The 19,883-nt window shown below is 36.4% G+C and overlaps 1 protein-coding gene and 1 pseudogene across 5 annotated transcripts in view; one reads left to right on the top strand and one right to left on the bottom strand.

Moving 5' to 3' along the window:
- C2CD3 (C2 domain containing 3 centriole elongation regulator) overlaps nt 1-19,883 on the top strand; it is a 146,634-nt gene that overhangs the window by 29,469 nt on the left and 97,282 nt on the right. For all 5 annotated transcript variants that reach the window (XM_034995356.1, XM_034995352.1, XM_034995353.1 and 2 more), the window contains 6 exons: nt 583-715; nt 1,433-1,561; nt 10,591-10,738; nt 13,412-13,563; nt 14,206-14,415; nt 15,041-15,153. In XM_034995356.1, coding sequence (XP_034851247.1) covers nt 618-715; nt 1,433-1,561; nt 10,591-10,738; nt 13,412-13,563; nt 14,206-14,415; nt 15,041-15,153 — 850 coding nt within the window. In that variant the 5' untranslated portion in view covers nt 583-617. The remainder of the gene's footprint in view (nt 1-582; nt 716-1,432; nt 1,562-10,590; nt 10,739-13,411; nt 13,564-14,205; nt 14,416-15,040; nt 15,154-19,883) is intronic.
- LOC118004338 lies at nt 5,580-5,815 on the bottom strand (annotated as a pseudogene).

Below are 19,883 nucleotides of genomic sequence, written 5' to 3'. Positions count from 1 at the left end.
TACTTATCAGAAAGTCTGAAGACTTCATCCTGACTTTTCTATTAACCTGCTGTATGATCTTAGATAAGTCATGGAAATTTTTTGGCATTTTTCATAAAAGTATAAATTTGGAATAGATTATCACTGTAGCTTCTAACAGTTTAGCTGGTATACTTGTTAGTGTTTTTTGGATAATAGTGACATTAACTATTACAAATAATAAAAGAATTCATTATGGTATCTGGATACAAAAATAATTATGTAGACGTTATTAACTTTAATATGTACAAAAACCCGTTGGAAGAGTCAGTGCATTCATGTAATGACTCCCATCACATAACAACTCTGGAGAGATTGACCTCCCTCCAGAATAGACTTCACTGCTGTAATGCCAACATTTAAAACAATCCCATCATAGAAGCTCAGTAAACATTTATTGTAAAGTGAGGGTCCTCAAGAAATTCTCAAGCTAGTGGGAAAAGCAGACAGGTAAGTCATTACAATATACTATGTTAAGTCCTGTCATAGAAGGAAAAGTGCTGAATATTGCAAGTGTTGCTGTTGGATTTTAGATTTTCCATGTTCTGCTTTTGCCTTCTACAGCTCTGTTAGAACAAGGCAATAAACTGCGTAATGCCATGGTGATTTCTACAATGAAATCAAGCCCAGATACTAGCATGTTGTTGGATGAGGTTCATCCTCCTATGAAGGAAGATTTTCTTAAAGCCTCAACACAGTAAGTTACAGGATAAACATGATTCCTAACAGTTCATTTCTTAATTGTTGCTAATGTATATTTTTTGTTAAGTTATAAATTTATTCAGCAAATAATTCTTTTTTTTTTTGCGGACAAGTATCCTTCCTTTATTTATTTATTTTTTTAATTTTCAGCAAATAATTCTTTTTTTTTTTTTTTAAGATTTTATTTATTCATATGGGAGAGAGAGCACGAGAGGGGGGAGGGTCAGAGGGAGAAGCAGACTCCCTGCTGAGCAGGGAGCCCGATGCGGGACTCGATCCTGGGACTCCAGCATCATGACCTGAGCCGAAGGCAGTCGCTTAACCAACTGAGCCACCCAGGCGCCCTCAGCAAATAATTCTTAATGTGGTGGAAAGGAAGCCTAAACTGGAGTTTAGATACTCAAAATCTAGATGTACTGGCACTTGCTAAATGTGTAAATGGCTAAATTCTTTGCTCCCTGTGAACTGGCATGCTTATATGTATAATGGGGATATTCTCTCCTCTCTCTCTTACAGAAATGAAATTAGAGACTAAGGTAGAAAAGGGCTTTGTAAATTGTGAGATTTTATATATATTTAAGGTAGTTAAGTCGGAAGGATCTTAAGTGTTCCATGTTGAACCATCTCCATGTACTATCTCTTAGCTCAGTTAATTCTGATTTAGATTTTTCCTGTATGTTAGCCACTCAGAAAGTACTTTTCCACACCACAGAATCAAAGCCTTGTCTAGGAACCAGTTTAAAGACCACATAGAAGATCACCTCCTCCCTCCAACTGAGAATACATTTTGGAAACATGACACAAAAGATGATACCAGAGCTATACAGTTGCTATTGGGCAGGTAAGGACTTTTAACTATCTTTCTTCCTTTTAAATTCTTTCTTCAATTCATTGTGTGTGGTTTTTTTTAAAAATTTATTTAGGGGCGCCTGGGTGGCTCAGATGGTTAAGCGTCTGCCTTCAGCTCAGGTCATGATCCCGGGGTCCTGGGATCGAGTCCCGCATCAGGCTCGCTGCTCAGTGCAGAGCCTGCTTCTCCTTCTCCCTCTGCCATTCCCTCTGCTTGTGCTCTTCTATCTCTCTGTCAAATAAATAAATAAAATCTTTAAAAAAAAAAAAGTATTTATTTATTTATTTGACAAAGAGAGACATAGTGAGAGAGGGAACACAAGCAGGGGGAGTGGGAGAGGGAGAAGCAGGCTTCCCGCTGAGCAGGGAGCCCATGCGGGACTCGATCCCAGGACCCTAAGTTGAAGGCAGACGCTTAATGACTGAGCCACCCAGGTGCCCCTCATTGTGTATATTGTTAACAGATTTATCTTCTGAAAGCAGCACTTCCATGGGGTAGCCAAATCATTCCCTTGGTTACTCATTGCATACTAAATAAAAATCACTATTTATTACCTACGAAGTAAAAATCTAGTCTTTAGCCTTTTATTCTTAGCTTCACTTACAGAATGGTCTCCAGCTCACCTTTCCATTCTTATCTCCCAGCTTTATCCCCAACACCATTATTAGGGTATAATTTTAAATACTCAGATTTTAGGGGCTCCTGGGTGGCTTAGTCAATTAAGTGTCCAACTCTTGGTTTCGGCTCAGGTCATGATCTCAGGGTTGTGAGATCGAGCCCCCTGTTGGACTCCACCTCAGCAGGCAGTCTGCTTGAGATTCTTTCTCTCTCTCTTCCTCTGCTCCCTGCCCCCACACACACTCTCTCTCTCAAATAAATTAATTTTTAAAAAACCCTCAGATTTTAAGCAGACACATGTTAATTCAGGGTCTTACTATGTCTCTTATGTAACCTATGTTGCCTATGTAATTAGGCAGGAAAAAAAATAAAAGGGATCCAAATTGGAAAGGAAAAAGTACAACTATATTCACCAGATGCCATGATCTGGCATGTAGAAAATCGTAAAGAATCCACTGAAAAATATTAGAACTAATAAATTCTGGAAGATGGCAGGATATAAGATCAATACAGAAAAATCAATTGTGTCTCTGTATACTTGCAATGAACAATCCAAAAATGCAATTAAGAAACAATTCCATTTATAATAGCAGTAATAAGAATAAAATACTTAGGAATAAATTTAACAAAAGAAGTGCAAAACATAAACTCTGCAACTGCAAAACATTATTAAAATAAATTTTAAAAGATGTAAATATGTAGAAAAATCCCATGTTCATGATTCAGTGCAATCCCTATTAGTATTGCAGCTGACTTCTTTGTAGAAATTAATAAAGAAATTGCAAGGGACCCAGAATAGCCCGAACAGTCTTGAAAAAGAGAAAAGTAGGGGGATTCACATTTCTCTATTTTATTTTTAAAGATTTATTTATTTATTGGGGAGGAGGGGCAGAGGGAGAGAATGGTCTTAAGCAGACTCCACACTAAGTGAGGAGCCAGATGCAGGGCTCGATCTTACTACCCTTACTACCCTGAGATCACAACCTGAGCCAAAACCAAGAGTTGTATGCTTAACTGACTGCACCACCCAGATGCCCCTGACACTTCCTTATTTTAAAACTTAGTACAAAGAAACAATAATCAAGTCCATTTGGTACTGACGTAAGGGCAGACATATAAATCAATGGAATAGAAATGAGTTTAGAAATAAACCTATGTCAGACAAACCATGAGACTCTGGACTCCAGGAAACAAACTGAGGGTTACAGAAGGGAGGGGGAGGGAGGGATGGGGTAGCTGGGTGATGGGTATTAAGAAGGGCATGTGTGGTAATGAGCACTGGGTGTTTTACACAACTAATGAATGAATGAATGAATCATTGAACACTACATCAAAAACTAATGATGTACTATATGTTGGCTAACTAAACATATAGAAGGAAGAGGAAGGAAGGAAGAGAAGGAACACAGAATGGGAGAAAATATTTGCCAATCTGATAAAGGATTTATATCTAGAGTATATAAAGAACTCATACAACTTAATAATTAAGCGACAAATCATTCAATTAAAAATATGGGCAAAGGATCTAAATAGAGATTTCTCCCAAGAAGATAGTGAAATGGCTAACATACACATGAAAAGATGTCAGCACCATTAGTTCTCAGGGAAATGCATATCAAAACCACAGTGAGATACCACGTCATAAGCACTGAGATGGCTTGAATCAAAAAATCAGTAAAATTGGTGAGGATGTGGAGAATTTGGAACCCTCATACACTGCTCACAGCAGTGTAAAATGGTGCAGCTACTTTGGAAAATAGTTCATCACTTCCTCAAACTGTTATATATATACTAGCAATTCAGCTCCTAGGTATACACCAAAGGGAAATGAAAACTAAATCCATGCAAAAATGTGTACATGAATTTCCATAGCAGCAGCATTCATTATAGTTAAAAATGTTCATGAGACAATGAATGGGAAAGAAAAAAAGTGATATATCCATAAAATGTAATATTACTTGTCCAGAAAATGGAATAAAGTACTGATAACATGCTGTAGCATAGGTGAACATTGAAAACATGTTGAAAGAAAGAAGCTAGTCACAAAAGAGAACATGTTTTATGAGTCCATTTATATGAAACATACCAAATAGACAAATCTGTAGAAAAGAAAGCAGATTAGTGGGTTTTTCAGGGCTGGGTATGATGGGAGGGTAAGTGGTAATAACTAATGGGTAGAATTTCTTTTTGAGATGATGAATATGTTTTTAAAGTGACTCTGGTGATAGTTGTTCAAATCTGCAAATACACAAAAAACTACTGAATTACTGACTTTAAATGAGTGAATTGCATCTTATGTGAATTATGTCTAAATGAAATTGTTTTTTAAAACTCCCAACACAGTACTATATAGTCAGGAGGGAACCCCCAAGTCCTGACTTCTTAAAGAGTGAAGGACTTGGACCCCATATTTAGTTCCTCAACTTTTAAGCCTCCCTCTAGAGATATGGGCTCCAAAAACACTTTGTTCTGAAAGCCAGTGGGGCTTGCATTCATGGGACTCAAAATAATACATACTTTCCCAGCTACTATTTGAGGGTTCAGCTTCCAATCAGCCTGCATCTAGGCACTGACTTTGATCCTCCTGTTTGGGACATTGGTGGGTCTTTGCATACCCTCAACTACTGGGAGCTACTAAGAACAAAGGAGGAGACTTGGACAATCAGAAAAGTTTATGAGGCAAGTAGGGGCTTGGGAGCCAGACTAATTGATGAGATTCATCTCCCACTGTCAAGAATAGAAACAGGTCAGGACTGTCTGTCAGGACTTTATGACAGGACTGAGACAGGTGACTGTTTTGTCTAATATGTAGAATTCAACAGAGAAAGTCAAGGATAATGAAGAAACAAAAGAATATGTTCCAAACAAAAGGATAGAATAAATATCCAGAAACAGATCTCAATGAAGCAGAGATAAGTGGGTTACCTGACAGGGAATTAAAAATAACAGTCATAAAGATGTTCACTGAGGTTAGGAGAACAGTTACATGAACCAAGTGAGAATTTCAGCAAAGAAACAGAAAATTTTTTAAAGTACCAAACTAATCACAGAACTGAAGAACACAATAACTGACTGAAAAATTCAAGAGGGTTCAACAGCAGACTAGATCAATGGGAAGAAAGAATCAGCAAACTCAAAGACAAGGCAGTGGAATTCAGTCAGAGATACAAAAAGAAAAAAGAATGATAACATAAGGGACTTAGAAACCAAGAGATCAATATACACATTATAGGGGTCCCAGAAGAAGAAGGAGAGAGAGAGAAAGGGGCAAAAATATTCGAAGAAATAATGGCTGAAAATTTCCCTAACCTGGGGAAAGAAACAGACATCCAGATCCAGGAATCCCAGAGTTTTAAGTCAGATGAATCAAAGGAGACCCATACTGAGACACAATATAATTAAATTGTCAAAAGTTACAAGGAGAGAATCTTAAAAGTAAGGAGAGAAAAGCAGCTTGTTACTGACAGGGCACACTCCATAAGACTTTTAGCAGATTTTTCAGCAAAAACCCTACAAACTAGGGGCGCTTGGGTGGCTCAGTTGGTTAATCCAACTCGTGATTTCAATTAGCAATAATCGCACCTCGGATAAACCTCATTGGCTACGATACTGCCACTGCGCAAAGCTCCAACTCGTGATTTCATCTTGGGTCATGATCTCAGAGTCATGAGATAGAGCCCAATGTCGGGCTTCATGCTCAGTGGGGAATCTGCTTGAGCTTCTCTCTCTCTCTCCCTTTGTGCCCCCCCCACCTCTCTCAAATAAATAGGTAAATCTTTAAAAGCAGTGGGATTATATATTTGAAAGTGCTGAAAGAAAAAGAACTGCCAACTAAGAATACTCTACCTGGCAAAGTTATTCTTCAGAATTGAAGGGAAGATAAAGAATTTTCCAGACACACAAAAGCTGAAGGACTTAATGACCGTTAGACTAACCTTACAAAAAACATTAAAGGAAGTTCTTCAAGCTGAAAAAAAGGGATGCTAAGTAGTAACAAGAAAACATACAAAATTCTAAAACTCATGGCTAAAGGGAAATATATAGTTAAATTGAGAATACTGTAATATTACAATGGCGGTGGGTAATTCACTTATAAATCTAATATGAAGGTTAAAAGACAAAGTATTAAAAATAAATACAACTAGGGGCGCCTGGGTGGCTCAGTCGTTAAGCGTCTGCCTTCAGCTCAGGTCATGATCCCAGGGTCCTGGAATCGAGCCCCGCATCGGGCTCCCTGCTTGGTGGGCATCCTGCTTCTCCCTCTCCCGCTCCCCCTGCTTGCGTTCCCTCTCTCACTGTGTCTCTCTCTGTCAAATATATAAATAAAATCTTTAAAAAAAAAATACAGCTATAATAATTTGTTAATGGATACACAATATAAAGCTACAAACTGTAACATCAAAATTGAAAATGAGGTATGGGAGCTTTTATATGTGTTTTAGGTTATCACCCTAAAATAGGCTGTTATAAATATGTAAGCCTTATGGTAACCACAGAGCAAAAGTGTATAGTAAATATATAAAATATAAAGGAATTGAAACAGGCCACTACAGTGAATCATCAAATCATAAAGGAAGAGAGCAAGAAAGGAACAAATCAACCAGGAAGCAGTTAACAAAATGATAGTATTAAGTTCATGTCTATCAATATTGTTTTAAATGTAGGTGGACTAAAGTCTCCAACCAAAAGACAGAGTACTGAATGGATAAAAACACAAGACCCAACTATATGCTGCCTACAGGAGACTTTAAGGACTTATAGGCTCAAATTGAAGGGATGGATAGAGATATTCCATGCAAGTGGAAACCAAAGGAGAGTTTGGGGTAGCTATTGTTACATCAGACAAATAGACTTTAAGCCAAAAACTGTAACAAGAGGTAAAGAAGGTCATGATATAATGATAGTTGGTCAATTCATCAAGAGGATATAACTGTAAATATTTATGCACCCACCACAGGAGCAGCTAAATACATAAAGCAAATGTTAGTAGATCTGAATGGAGAAATAACAGCAATACAATAATAGCAGGGAACTTTAATGTCCCACATCCCACAATGGATAGATCATCCAGACAGAAAATAAGGAAATACTGGACTTAAATGACACAAACCAGATGGACCTAATATATACATATACATACAGAGCTTTCCATCTAACAGCAGCAAAATACATATTTTTCTCAAGCACACATGGAACATTCTCTGTGATAAATCATATACTGGGCCATAAAACAGTTATTAATACATTTAAGGAGATTAAAATAGCAGGCATTTTTTTCTGACCACAGTAGTGTGAAATTAAAAATCAATTACAAAAAGAAAACTAGAAAATTTACAAATATGTGGAAATTAAACAACATGTTCCTGAACAACCAGTGGGTCAAAGAAGAAATCAAAAGGGAAATCAAAGTAACTTGAGACAGAGGAAACTGGAAACACAATATACCAAAAGTTATGGGATGCAGCAAAAGCAGGTCTATGAAGAAAATTTATAGCATAAACATGTACATTAAAAAACAAGAAAGATCTCGGGGCGCCTGGGTGGCTCAGTTGTTGGACGTCTGCCTTTGGATCAGGTCATGTGGGATTGAGCCCCACATCGGGCTCTCTGCTCGGCGAGAAGCCTGCTTCTCCTTCTCCCACTCCCCCTGCTTGTGTTCCCTCTCTCGCTGTCTCTCTCTCAAATAAATAAATAAAAGCTTAAAAAAAAAAAAAAACAAGAAAGATCTCAAGTTAAATAACTAAATTTATACCTCAAGGAACTTAGAGAAAGAACAAACTAAGCCCAAAGTTAGCGGAAGGAAGGAAAGAACAAAGATCAGAGTGGAAATAAATTAAATAGACTACAAAGACAATATAAAAGATCAATGAAACCAAGAGCTGGGTTTTTTTTTTTTATAAACTGTTAGACTTACGAAGACAAAAAGAGAGGACTTAAAATTACAAATGAAATTGGAGACATTATAACTGATACCACAGAAATACAATCATAAGAAACTACCATGAAAAATTATATGCCAACAAATTGGAAAACCTAGAAGAAATTGATAAATTCCTGGAAGTAAACAACTATCAAAACTGAATCATGAAGAAACAGAAAACCTGAACAGACTTATTAAAGAGTTTAAATGAGTAATCAAAAACCTCCTAGCAAACTGAAGTCTAAAACCAACCAGATGGCTCCACTAATGAATTCTACCAAACATTTAAAGAACTAGTACCAATCCTTCTCAAACTTTTCCAAAACATAGAAGGGAACACATCCAAACTCATTTCACAAGGCCAGCATTACCTTGCTACTAAAGCCAGACAAAGACACTACAAGAAAAGAAAATTATGGGCTAGTATCCCTGATGAACGTAGATGCAAAAGTCTTCAACAAAATAGCAAATACACTCAACAGTACATATACCATCGTAAGGAGAATTTGTTCCAGGGATGCAGGAATGGTTCAACATCCACAAATCAATAAATGTGATACACTGTATTAACAAAATGAAGGATAAAAGTCATATGATACTCTCAATAAATGCAGAAAAAGCATTTGACAGAATTCAACACCCATTCATGATAAAACCTCTCAACAAACTAGGTATAAAAGCCATGTACCTCAGGCGGCTGGGTGGCTCAGTCAGTTAAGCGTCTCTTGGTTTGGGCTCAGGTCATGATCTCAGTCGGCTCCATGTTCCAAGTCTGCTCCTCTCCCCGCTCTCACTTTCTCTCTCTGGAAAAAATAAAATCTTTAAAAAAAAAAAGCAGTGTACCTCAACATAACAGAGGCCATACGTGACTAGCCCACAACAAACATCATAGTTAATGATGAAACACTGAAAGCTTTTCCTGTAAGATCAGAAACAAAAGATGCTTGCTCTCACCACTTTTATTCAACATGGTCTTTTAATGTGCCATAGACAGTAGAATAAGTTCAAAGAAGTGTTAATTGAAAAACTGAACAGTGGAGATCTTCATAACTTTAAGTGTGTGCAGTGAAGGGGAAAAAAGAAGTAACTGAGTGAGGGGAACAATAAATAGCAAATGATATGTAAAATGCCAAGAAGTAGAGCTTCAAAAAGGAGCAGTGCTCAGGAGCTAGAGAAACCCTGTGGATTAGGAAGTTGTTAGTTGAGTTGTAGCAGTTAGGGAGTTGTTCTCACCTTTGAGAGAGATTTCTATAGATCAGTAGTTCTCAACTGAGGGGCAGTTCTCTTGTACTCCCAGCCCCATGGCACATTTTGTAATGTCTGGAGACATTTTGGGTTATCAAAATTGAAGAACTACTGGGATCAGATGAGTAGAGGGATCTAAAATGTACAGGATAGCTCCCAATGACCAAGAATTATCTGACCCACCACCTAAGTAGTGCTAAATTTGAGAAACCCTGCTATAGATAAAAAAAAAAAAAGTGAGGAAAGGAACATTTATTATGTTTGTTCCAGGAAACTTAGGAACAGGATCTAATTTGAAGGTAATAATTATGTGCTATTCTCTTGAGAAATTAAGGGGATGGGGCACCTGGCTGGCTCAGTTGAAAGAGCATGCGACTCTTGATCTCGGGGTCATGAGTCTGAGCCCCACACTGGGTGTAGAGATTACTCAAATAAATTTTTAAAAAAAGAAAAAAGGGGGAGAAAGTATAGTAGCTAGCATGAAAGGGAAGCAAAGTTGAAAGAATAACTGAAATGCTTAGCACGGTGCCTGGTACATATAATAAATATTGCTTTTATGATTAATAGCATGTTCATTAAGAATTCAATAAGTTCATTTACAGATGTCTGTTCAGTACCAGTTATTTTAGGAGAAACAAAAATGAATGAAGTATACACATACTTGTATGCTTATATTCCTTATTAATTTACAAACTTTTTATAAGTAGGGTTTCTGTTTTACTCATTTCTGTATCACACATGGAATTAATCTTGCCATAAATAACCCTAAATACACATATTTTTGCTTAATGGAAGAAGGCATATTTATGAATTCTTCACAAAAACAGCATGAGCATTCAACTCATTGAATTATAGTTAATTCTTTACCTTCTTTTCCTCCTGCTAGACCATAAGCAGTGCAAGAGTAGAGCAAGTTAGTTTAACCATCTCTGTATCATTCAAGACCTAACACCATGCCTGGCACATAATAGGTGCCCAGAAAAGAAAAATGTTTGTTAAATAAATGAATGAGATCATAATCAGTGTCAGTAGTGTATTTTTGAATACTAGCTGTTGGCATCCCAGAGGAGGGAGAATATAATATGAAAATATCAGGTAGTCTTCTATCTAATGTGAGTCTTCTGCTTAACATATCTTCTTTCATGTCTAGAACTTTAGAAAGTTTTCAGTTAGAAAAATATAGCTCAACTGAAACTTCTTTTAATGTCCTTCTGCTTTGTTTTTCTTACCTCTACAGTGCTGAATTATCCCAAGGTCAGTACTGGAATGGGCTAGGCTCTCCTCCAGATTCCCCATCTCCTGGGAGTGATGTGTATTGTAGCAGTGAGCTGAATGATCCTCAGTATGACCAGAGTCTCCTGGAGAGCTTATTTTACACGGCACCTGTAAGTAATTGAATCTGCAGCTTTGGAAATTAGAGAACAAGACTATTAATAATATTATTAGGTGCAGGCATGTTACCACTTGCCAGACAGAAAGCTATCCATTTTACATATGTCATTTTACAGATGAGGAGACAGGCCTAGCAAGGTTAAGAATTTTAGGGGTGCCCGGCTGGCTCAGTTGGAACAGCATGCGACTCTTGATCTCAAGGTTGTGAGGTCTAGCCCCACATTGAGTATAGAGCTTACTAAAGAGAAAAAAAAAAAAGTGTTTAGAGAGAAAGAGAGAGGATATAAAATGGGAATAGAAAGACCCGTCTAGAGAAGTAATTTGTGCACCACAAGGGATCTCATTTGAACTGATGAGAATTGATGTGGAAAAGTCATCATCAATAAGGCAAGCTAGCATATTGCAACCAGTCTGTGAAAGCCTTTGAATGTCAAGTGAGGAGAAATGACATGATCAAAATGGTGGTTAAGGAACGTTAATCCAGCAGTGATGTAGGGAGCTATTAGGGGAGAATACCTGAAAGCAGATAGGAAACCATTGGGTTATTGGAGGTGTGTAGGAGAGTGGCAGCAATGGGATTGGAAAGGAAGAGATGAATTTAAAAGATATTATGAATTATTAGGATTTCATGACTTCCTATTTTAAAAATCATCACTGATACTCTGTTACTTGTGGGATAAAAAGAAGAGAGAATTTACATTTATTACACATTTTTGATGTGCTAGGGAATTTACATGTAATCTGTTATTTTTGAGTACTGTGCCAAATGTTTTAAATTCATTATTTCATTTATTCTTTTTCTAGCCCTATAAGATATTGTTATCTTTTACATATGATATAAACGCTTATAGGTGTTAATTAATTATAATTAATGACATCATCTCATAAGCCTTAAGTATGGCATTAGAATCTGATCTTGACTTACTTCCCTAACCTTATCTCCCACATTTGCCCTTTACCCTTCAGTCATACTGATTGTCTCATCACTCCCCAAATATTCTAGCTCTTTTTTTATCTTTATATTTTTTGCTCATACTGATCCTTCTACTTTGAGTGTTGAAATACTTTTATACATCTGGTAAACTCTATTCTTCAAAAATCAATTGATCACCTCTGTGAAGAAACCATCCTAGACTTCCCCAAGCAGAATTTATTGCCTGGATGTCCACAGGATCCTGGGACATTCAGGCAATGTTGTAGGATACAGTTCCTCAAGAACAAGAACATGTCTGCATTATCTTTGTATTACCAGTACAACAAAGCCTGATGGATATTGAATACTCAGTGAGTACTTAGTGAATAAAGGAGTGAGTTTACAAATGGCACTAAGTAATCCCCCATGCTATTTGAACAAAATAATTTTAGAAAAGATTTGTTGATGGGAAGGAGTGAACCAATAGACCATGATGCAATGGAAAGATCAAGGAGTTAGAATGCACATGTCCTTCCCCAGGGTTTGATATTCTTAATATTGAATAACATCCACAGCTTAGAAATTCAGCATTATTAGCCTGTGTTTTTGGTTCCTAAAATTCTTAGCTTTCGAACCATCTAATATATTTACTCTAATTTCCTTCAGGCTGTGGACCCATTTAGATTTTGAATGCCTTGTCTATAACCATTTTTAAAAGCGGCCACTTAATAAAGAAAAACCTAAGAGCAAAAAGCTTTGTAATTTCACCTTGAAAAAGTTGTACTTCTTCCTTGAAGGACATTCTGATTGTGCTTATTTAACTATTAATTTGTTACCCTTGTCATAGGTCAATACAGTGTACACCCTGAGATGCTGAAAAAAGGGGGTGGAGGTGATAAACTTAAAATGACATTGGATTAGGGGCGCCTGGGTAGCTTAGTCGGTTAAGTGTCTGCCTTCGGCTCAGGTCATGGTCCTGGGGATCGAGCCCTGCATTTATTTCCCTGTTCAGGGGGGAGCCTGCTTCTCCCTCTCCCTCTGCCTGCCACTCCCCCTGCTTGTGTTCTCTCTCAAATAAATAAACAAAAAAATCTTTTTAAAAAAAATGACATTGGATTCCTATCTGCATTTATATTAGCAAGTTTTTTTTTTTAATTTGAAACCAAATAAGTATAACACTGTCTTCTCTCTTTATTTTGCATTTTGTGATAGAAAGGGCTGATCAGTTGATTGTGGTAAGCTACCTTTTCTCTAAGTAAAATTTAATTACAAGGGACTTAACAACTGGTTCCCCATTAAGAAAATTTGTGACATAATAAACAGTTCATCTTAGCAAGAGTAAGAGTAGAATAAATCACTTAGTAGTATGGAGTGGTGAAAAAAGATGGAGTCTGCATCCATATAGTTAGGTGACATTGTACCATTTTGCCTCAAACTGTGGTAGAAAGATAGGCTTTGGAATCTGCCTTTGGTACTAGATACATAGTAGATAGTAAATAAGTAATGATTGTTATTATTGTTAAGAATTTGAAAGAAGAGTCTATTTTCATTTATTTTCTTTGAACCGAACTTGTAGGTTATTTTTATATACCAGGAGAAATGTGGGATTATCTCCCTGGCATCAGTTATCTCTTTAAAAGAATGATATATGTGCAGAGAAGAATTTGATTACTTTTAGAGAAATGTTTTCATTACCACTCTCCCTAAAGCAATTTTTTTTAAGTGCCTCTCTTTTTGTTTCTTCTCCCCATAGAAATCTGATAGCAGCATCAGTGACTTCTTCAGTGAAGATGATACTGTCCCTTCTAAAAAAATGAACAAGTCAAAAGCTCTTGCCAAATCTCCTAAGGTTGTGGAGTCAAATGATCTTAAGTTGAAGAAAAGGGCAGCGGGCAAGAAAAATAGGTGAGCCTCTCCATGATGGCTTATTTAGAGGCAAAAGCAAAGGAAGATTTTCACAAGATCTCCTAAAGTAAAAAGTAAATGATCTGTTTTTGCCCAACACTATCACCCTGGTTAAGTGAATTACAATAGTTCACTAAGTATTAAGTCTTTAAAAGTGTAATGATATGAAAAGATGGATACAATAAAATAGTTAAGAGAGAAAGCAGAATTCTAGGTTGAATGTGTGCTGTACTACACTGTAGAAAATACGCATAAAGAAAGCAAATGGAAAAAAAAAATGAAAAAAGAAAGCAAATGAAAAGGAATACACAGAAGTGATGATAGTAGTTATTTAAAGTAGTAGGTTAACTGAGGTGTAATGTCTGTAGCCCATGAAAGAAAACCTAATTCTGTAACATCAGTTTCTGTACTTACGTGGAGATAAGCCTTTAGATTGAAAAATGGTTTTACTTTTTTTAAAATTTCTTTCACTGTGGGTTAGGACCAGAATTCTGTTGATTAAAGTCATTTCTCAGTCCTTGATAACTTGTGAATTAAGATACTTGCTGCCCTTCCTCTTTCCTCTTCCTGCCTGTGCAAACTAGATCCTTTCATGTTGGGCCTTGGACTGTCTGTTTCACTGTCTATATGAACTCCTTTCAGAAATTTGGTTGAACAACAAATGATACCAGAAACTCCTGAAGATGCCCAAGTGATGACACTAAGTGTGGATAAATTGGCCCTTTTGGGTAGAACACATTCAGTCAGAATCATCATCGAAACAATGGGAGTTCCTCCAGATAGTCCTCAGATGACCTCTGGACAAAAAAGTTTTTCTGGCAGACCACCTAAGCTGACAGCAACAAAAAAGCGGTATGTCTCTTACATGGAAAAGCTAAATTTGACATTTCTGGAAAGTGTGTGGTGGTAATAGTAATAATAAAATAAATAATTATATAACATTTTATGATTTATAAAGTACTTTCATATGAATCAGTCAACAAAAATGTAGTGAATTCCTCCCTGGGTTTCAAGGCCAATACTAGGTAAGTGTGAGAATAAAGGAAATTGAGACCCTGACTCTGTTGTTACACACTTTACAGTCAGCACAAGACAGACACATTTAAAAGGCTGTAGGATGCAAAATAGATATTTTATATTAAAAATGCTGTGGAAAATTTGTAGACGTACTGTGATCATTTTCCATCTTTTACAAATATCAAATCATTGTTATATGCCCGAAACTAATATAATGTTATATGTCAATTATGTCTCAATAATAGATAGATAAATGGATAGAGTAAGTGAACTATGCGAGCGCAAGGAAGTTCTGCCTGATAGGATTGGTGAAGGCTTTCAAGAGAACAGATAGGTCCCCTGAGGATCTGAGGTGCTAAAAATAGGACCTTGAAAGATATGTAGGATTGATTAGATAATAAATACATTCATTTGTTATTTGATGTATGTTTTAATGACTTTTTTTGGTTTTGATTTTTAGCACCTTCTTCGTGGAATATCACTTTCCTGTGGGCTTTTCTAAAGGTGGATTGGGAAAGACAGCTTTGATCACCGAGGTTGTTCGACTCGCCTCCAGTAAAATTACAGATGGAAGTAAGAGAGAGACTAGTTTTCTGTTCCTTAGACATTTTTGCTGTGGAAGAATTTTTCAATCCCTAAATATTCATCTGATTTTTATGGTACCACAGAATCATAGAGTTAGAAAGAATTGTGAAGTGAATCTACTCTAATTCCTTTATTTTATAAGTGAGGACACTGGCCCAGAGGTGCTATGACTATCCTGATGCAGGGCAACAAGTCAGTAACATACCTGAGACTAAACTGTAAAACTCCTGATGCTTAGAGCATGTTCGCTCAACTATTGCCTTTTTTTTTTCCCCTTTTTTAAAACAACTTTATCAAGATATAATTCACATATTATACGATTGAACTCTTTAAAGTGTTTGTTGAACCCGTTGAAGAATTCCATGGTTTTTAGTATATACAAAGAGTTTGCAACCATCATGATCTAATTTTAGAACATTTTCATCCCCCCAAAAGAAATCCCTTATGCATTAGCATTCACTCTTCATTTTCCTGTCTCCACCCCCACCCACACTAAACAACCCCTAATCTATTTTCTGTCTATCATTTTACTCATTCTGGACATTTCCTATAAATGGAATCATTAAGTATGTGATTTTTGTAACTGGCTTCTTTGACTTACCATAATATTTTCAAATTTGATCTATGTTATGGCATGTTTCAGTACCTTTTTCCTTATTGTGGCTGTATAATATTTCATTGTATGGCTATACCACATTTGGTTATCCATTCATCAGCTGATGGGCATTTGGGTTGTTTCTCCTTTTTGGCTATTGTGGATAATGATTTTAGGAATATTTGTGTACACGTTTTTGTGCAGATATATGTTTTCATTTCCCTTGGGCATATACCTAACAGTGGAATTGCTAGGTCATATGGTAACTATATGTTTTAACTTTTTAAAGAACAGCCAGACAGTTTTCATCAGCTGCTCCACTATTTTACATTCTCAGCAGCAGTGTATGGAGGGTTCTAATTCTCCACCTCCTCACCAACCCTGGTTATCTTTCATTATTTTTTATTGTAGCCATCTTAGGGGTTATGAAGTAGTATCTCACTGTGGTTCTGATTTGCATTTCCCAATGACTAATGATGTTGAGTGTGTTTTCCTGTGCTTATTGTCCATTTGTATATCTTAGAGAAATGTCTGTTGGATTCTTTGCCCATTTTTAAGTTTTTATTACTGGGTTGTAAGAATTCTTTATACATCCTGCATATAAGGCCCTTATGAGTTACATATTCTGGATTTAAGACCCTTATGACTTACATATTCTGGATATGAGACCATTGTGAGAGCTATGATTTTGAAATATTTTCTCCCATTAATGGGCTGTCCTTTCACTTCCTTTTTTTTTTTTTAAGATTCTATTTATTTGACAGAGAGAGACACAGTGAGAGAGGGAACACAAGCAGTGGGAGTGAGAGAGGGAGAAGCAGGCTCCCCGTTGAACAGGGAGCCCGATGAGGGGCTCGATCCTAGTACCCTGGGATCATGACCTGAGCTGAAGGCAGATGCTTAACGCCCCTGTCCTTTCACTTTCTAAATACTTTCATTTATAGCACAAATGTTTTAAATTTTGCTGTAGTCCAGCTTAGTTTTTCTTTTGTTGCATGTGCTTTTGGAATTATCCTTTTTTTCCTATTTGAAGTATTCCTGATACAAAAAAGTAAAAGGGTAATATAATAAACATTTATGTTCCTGTCATCCAAGGTTATATAACTTTCTAAAAGATTTTGTGAATTTCTTTGCCTTGGTTATCCAGTTTGATCTGTGAATCGTTCATCAGTGTTGAATTCCTTCTCTGGGAGGTAGTTTAAGGAGTAAAAGATATGGTCCTAATTCTCCTACGTGTAATTCAAGTAACTTTCCTGTAAATACAGCATGTTAACATTGGATTTTTAAATTTTTATTTTGCTTTGTTTTATTTTTTTAACTAGATATAATCCATTCCCTTGATTCAAAATCTTTGTAGGCAGTGTTGTAAATTTTATATTATTCCTAAGATATTTCATGCATATATAAGCAAATATGTTTATCCTTTTTTGCCTCCCATTTTTATCCAAGTATTAGTGTACCTTATGCACTGTTCTATACCTTGTCTTTAACAGTGTGTCTTAATAATTTTTTCATACCAGGACATAAAGAACTCAGTCTTCCAGTCCTTTATGACCACATAATATTCCCTTGTACGAATATGCCATAATTTAAACACCCCCTTTATTGATTAATATATTACTGTTTAGGTTGTTTTCAGTCTTACTGTTAAAAACAGTGCTTCAATACAAAAATTTTGCACATGCATCATTTCTCATTTGATGTGAGTATATCCAGTACAAACATTAAAATTACTTATTTGCTCTTTTTTTTTACATTTTTTAAATTTAAATTCAATTTAATTAATATATACTGTATTATTAATTTCAGAGGTTGAATTTAGTGATTCATCAGTTGCATATAACACCCAGTGCTCATTGAGGTACCCTCCTTAATGCCCATTACCAAGTTACCTCATCCCCCGGCCTTCTCTCTCCTCCAGCAGCCTTCAGTTTGTTTCCTAGAGTTAAGAGTCTCTCATGGTTTGTATCCCTCTCTGTTTTTATTTTATTTTATTTTTCCTTCCCTTCCCCTATGTTCATCTGTTGTGTTTCTTAAATCCTACATACGAGTGAAATCATATGATATTTGTCTTTCTCTTACTGACTTATTTCATTTAGCATAATACCCTCTAGTTCTATCCATGCCATTGCAAATGGCAAGATTCCATTCTTTTTAATGGCTAACATTCCAATGTGTGTGTGTGTGTGTGTGTGTGTGTGTGTGTGTGTGTACACATACCACATCTTCTATTTTATCCATTCATCTGTCAATGGACATCTGGGCTCTTTCTGTATTTTGGCTATTGTGGACATTGCTGCTCTAAACATTGGGGTGCGTGTGCCCCTTCGAATCACTATGTTTGTATCCTTTGGATAAATGCCTAGTAGTGCAATTGCTGGGTCTTAGGGTAGCTCCATTTTTAACTTTTTGAGGAACCTCCTTACTGTCTTCTAGAGTGGTTGCACCAGTTTGCATTCCCACCAACAGTGTAAGAGAGTTCCCCTTTCTCCACATCCTTGCCATCTGTTTTTTTCCTGTGTTGTTAATTTTAGCCATTCTGACCAGTGTGGGGTGGTATCTCATTGTGGTTTTTTGTTTTTGTTTTGTTTTTTCTCATTGTGGTTTTGATTTGAAAATACTCTTAAAAACAGCACCTAAAGTAATTTAGTATACTTTTTTTTACTAGAATACACTGTTTCACTTTCCCCATCACCTTAAAGGAAGAATTGGGGCATTTAAAATTTTTCATATGTTTACTTCTGGCATATGCTTAAATCATTAACAGCAACAGAAGCTGCTCTGGAGGTTTGTTCAGAGCATTCAAGAATGTATAATTGATCCTGTTGGCTGAAAGTATGTTTAAGGAGCTTTAATATGCTTAAAACTTATCAAACCCCCACATGCAAGGAAAAATGTTAGATCTTTTTCTCAGGCCTTCCCTTATATCTCCTTCTACCTGTGTGATATCTGATGAGTTTCTTAAAACTTCTTTGAGCCTCAGTTTCCCCATCTATAAAATGGAAATACAGCAAGGACACAGTTCTGATATGTATGAGTTTCAGTTAACATAGTACCTGTAAAGCAAGGACACAAGGGATTGATGTACAGTCAAATGGGACGATGAATGTAAAAACATTAAGCTCTAAAATACTATGTAACTAATAGTAGCTCACATTTACTGGGCAGTAAACTACATGCCAAGAACTCTACTCAGTGTTTTATATACATTAACCATTTCATTGATTTTCATACCACAACATAAAAAAACTCCGTCCTTTATGACTGTCTCACTCATAAAACACAGAACAATCAAGTAGCTTGTCTGAGATCATACAACTGGTTTACTAGTGAACTAGAATTTGAACCTAGAACATTTTTTTTAAGATTTTATTTATTTATTTATTGAGGTGGGGTGAGTGGGGAAGGGGCCTAGGGAAAGGGAGAGAGAGAATCTTAAACAGGCTCCATACTCAGTGTGGAGCCTGACACAGGACTCAATCCCATGACCTTGAGATCATGACCTGAGCTGAAATTAAGTCAGATATTTAACCAGCTGAGCCACCCTGGTGCCCCTGAATCTAGAACATGTTTTATTCTAATTCATGTGCTCTTAATCTGTATTGCTTTTCAGTTATTATTATTGTTGTTGGCCACAGTGGTTGACTTCTCCCTGTGTCCTTCTGAAAAAGATCATATGGGAAGTGTGGAATAAGCATCAAGCCAGGAATTGGAAGACAGAGTTCTAGTTTTGTTTATACCACATACTAATTGTATGAGCTTAAGCAAAATCACTTTTTTCATCTGTGGGCCTCTTAACAATAACATAGTTTGGACTAGGTATTTTCAAGATAACCTTCCAACTCTTCTATTTTCCTCCCTTCCAACTCTTAAAAAAAAACTTCCCTGGGACATTGTTCAGCAATTTATTTATAATTTATCTTATTATTGCCTTAAGTTGCTTTTAATGGTTAAAAAAAAAAAGCCATGAGCTTAAGAAACAGAATTATGTGAGAAATACAGTTATATAGTACAAAAACGTACCTAGGTGGTGAGGAAAAATCTGAGTGAAATAGAGTTCTGTTTGTACAAAAAGGATTTTTCAGTATCTAAAGTGTGTTTTCATCTGTTACCTCAATCCTTC

Source organism: Mirounga leonina, unplaced genomic scaffold (genome assembly GCF_011800145.1).
Source record: "Mirounga leonina isolate KUSES-001 unplaced genomic scaffold, KU_Mleo_1.0 Mir_92, whole genome shotgun sequence".
Lineage (NCBI taxonomy): Eukaryota > Metazoa > Chordata > Mammalia > Carnivora > Phocidae > Mirounga > Mirounga leonina.
Note: the sequence above shows the minus strand (reverse complement) of the source record. Positions and strands in the feature narration are given on the sequence as shown.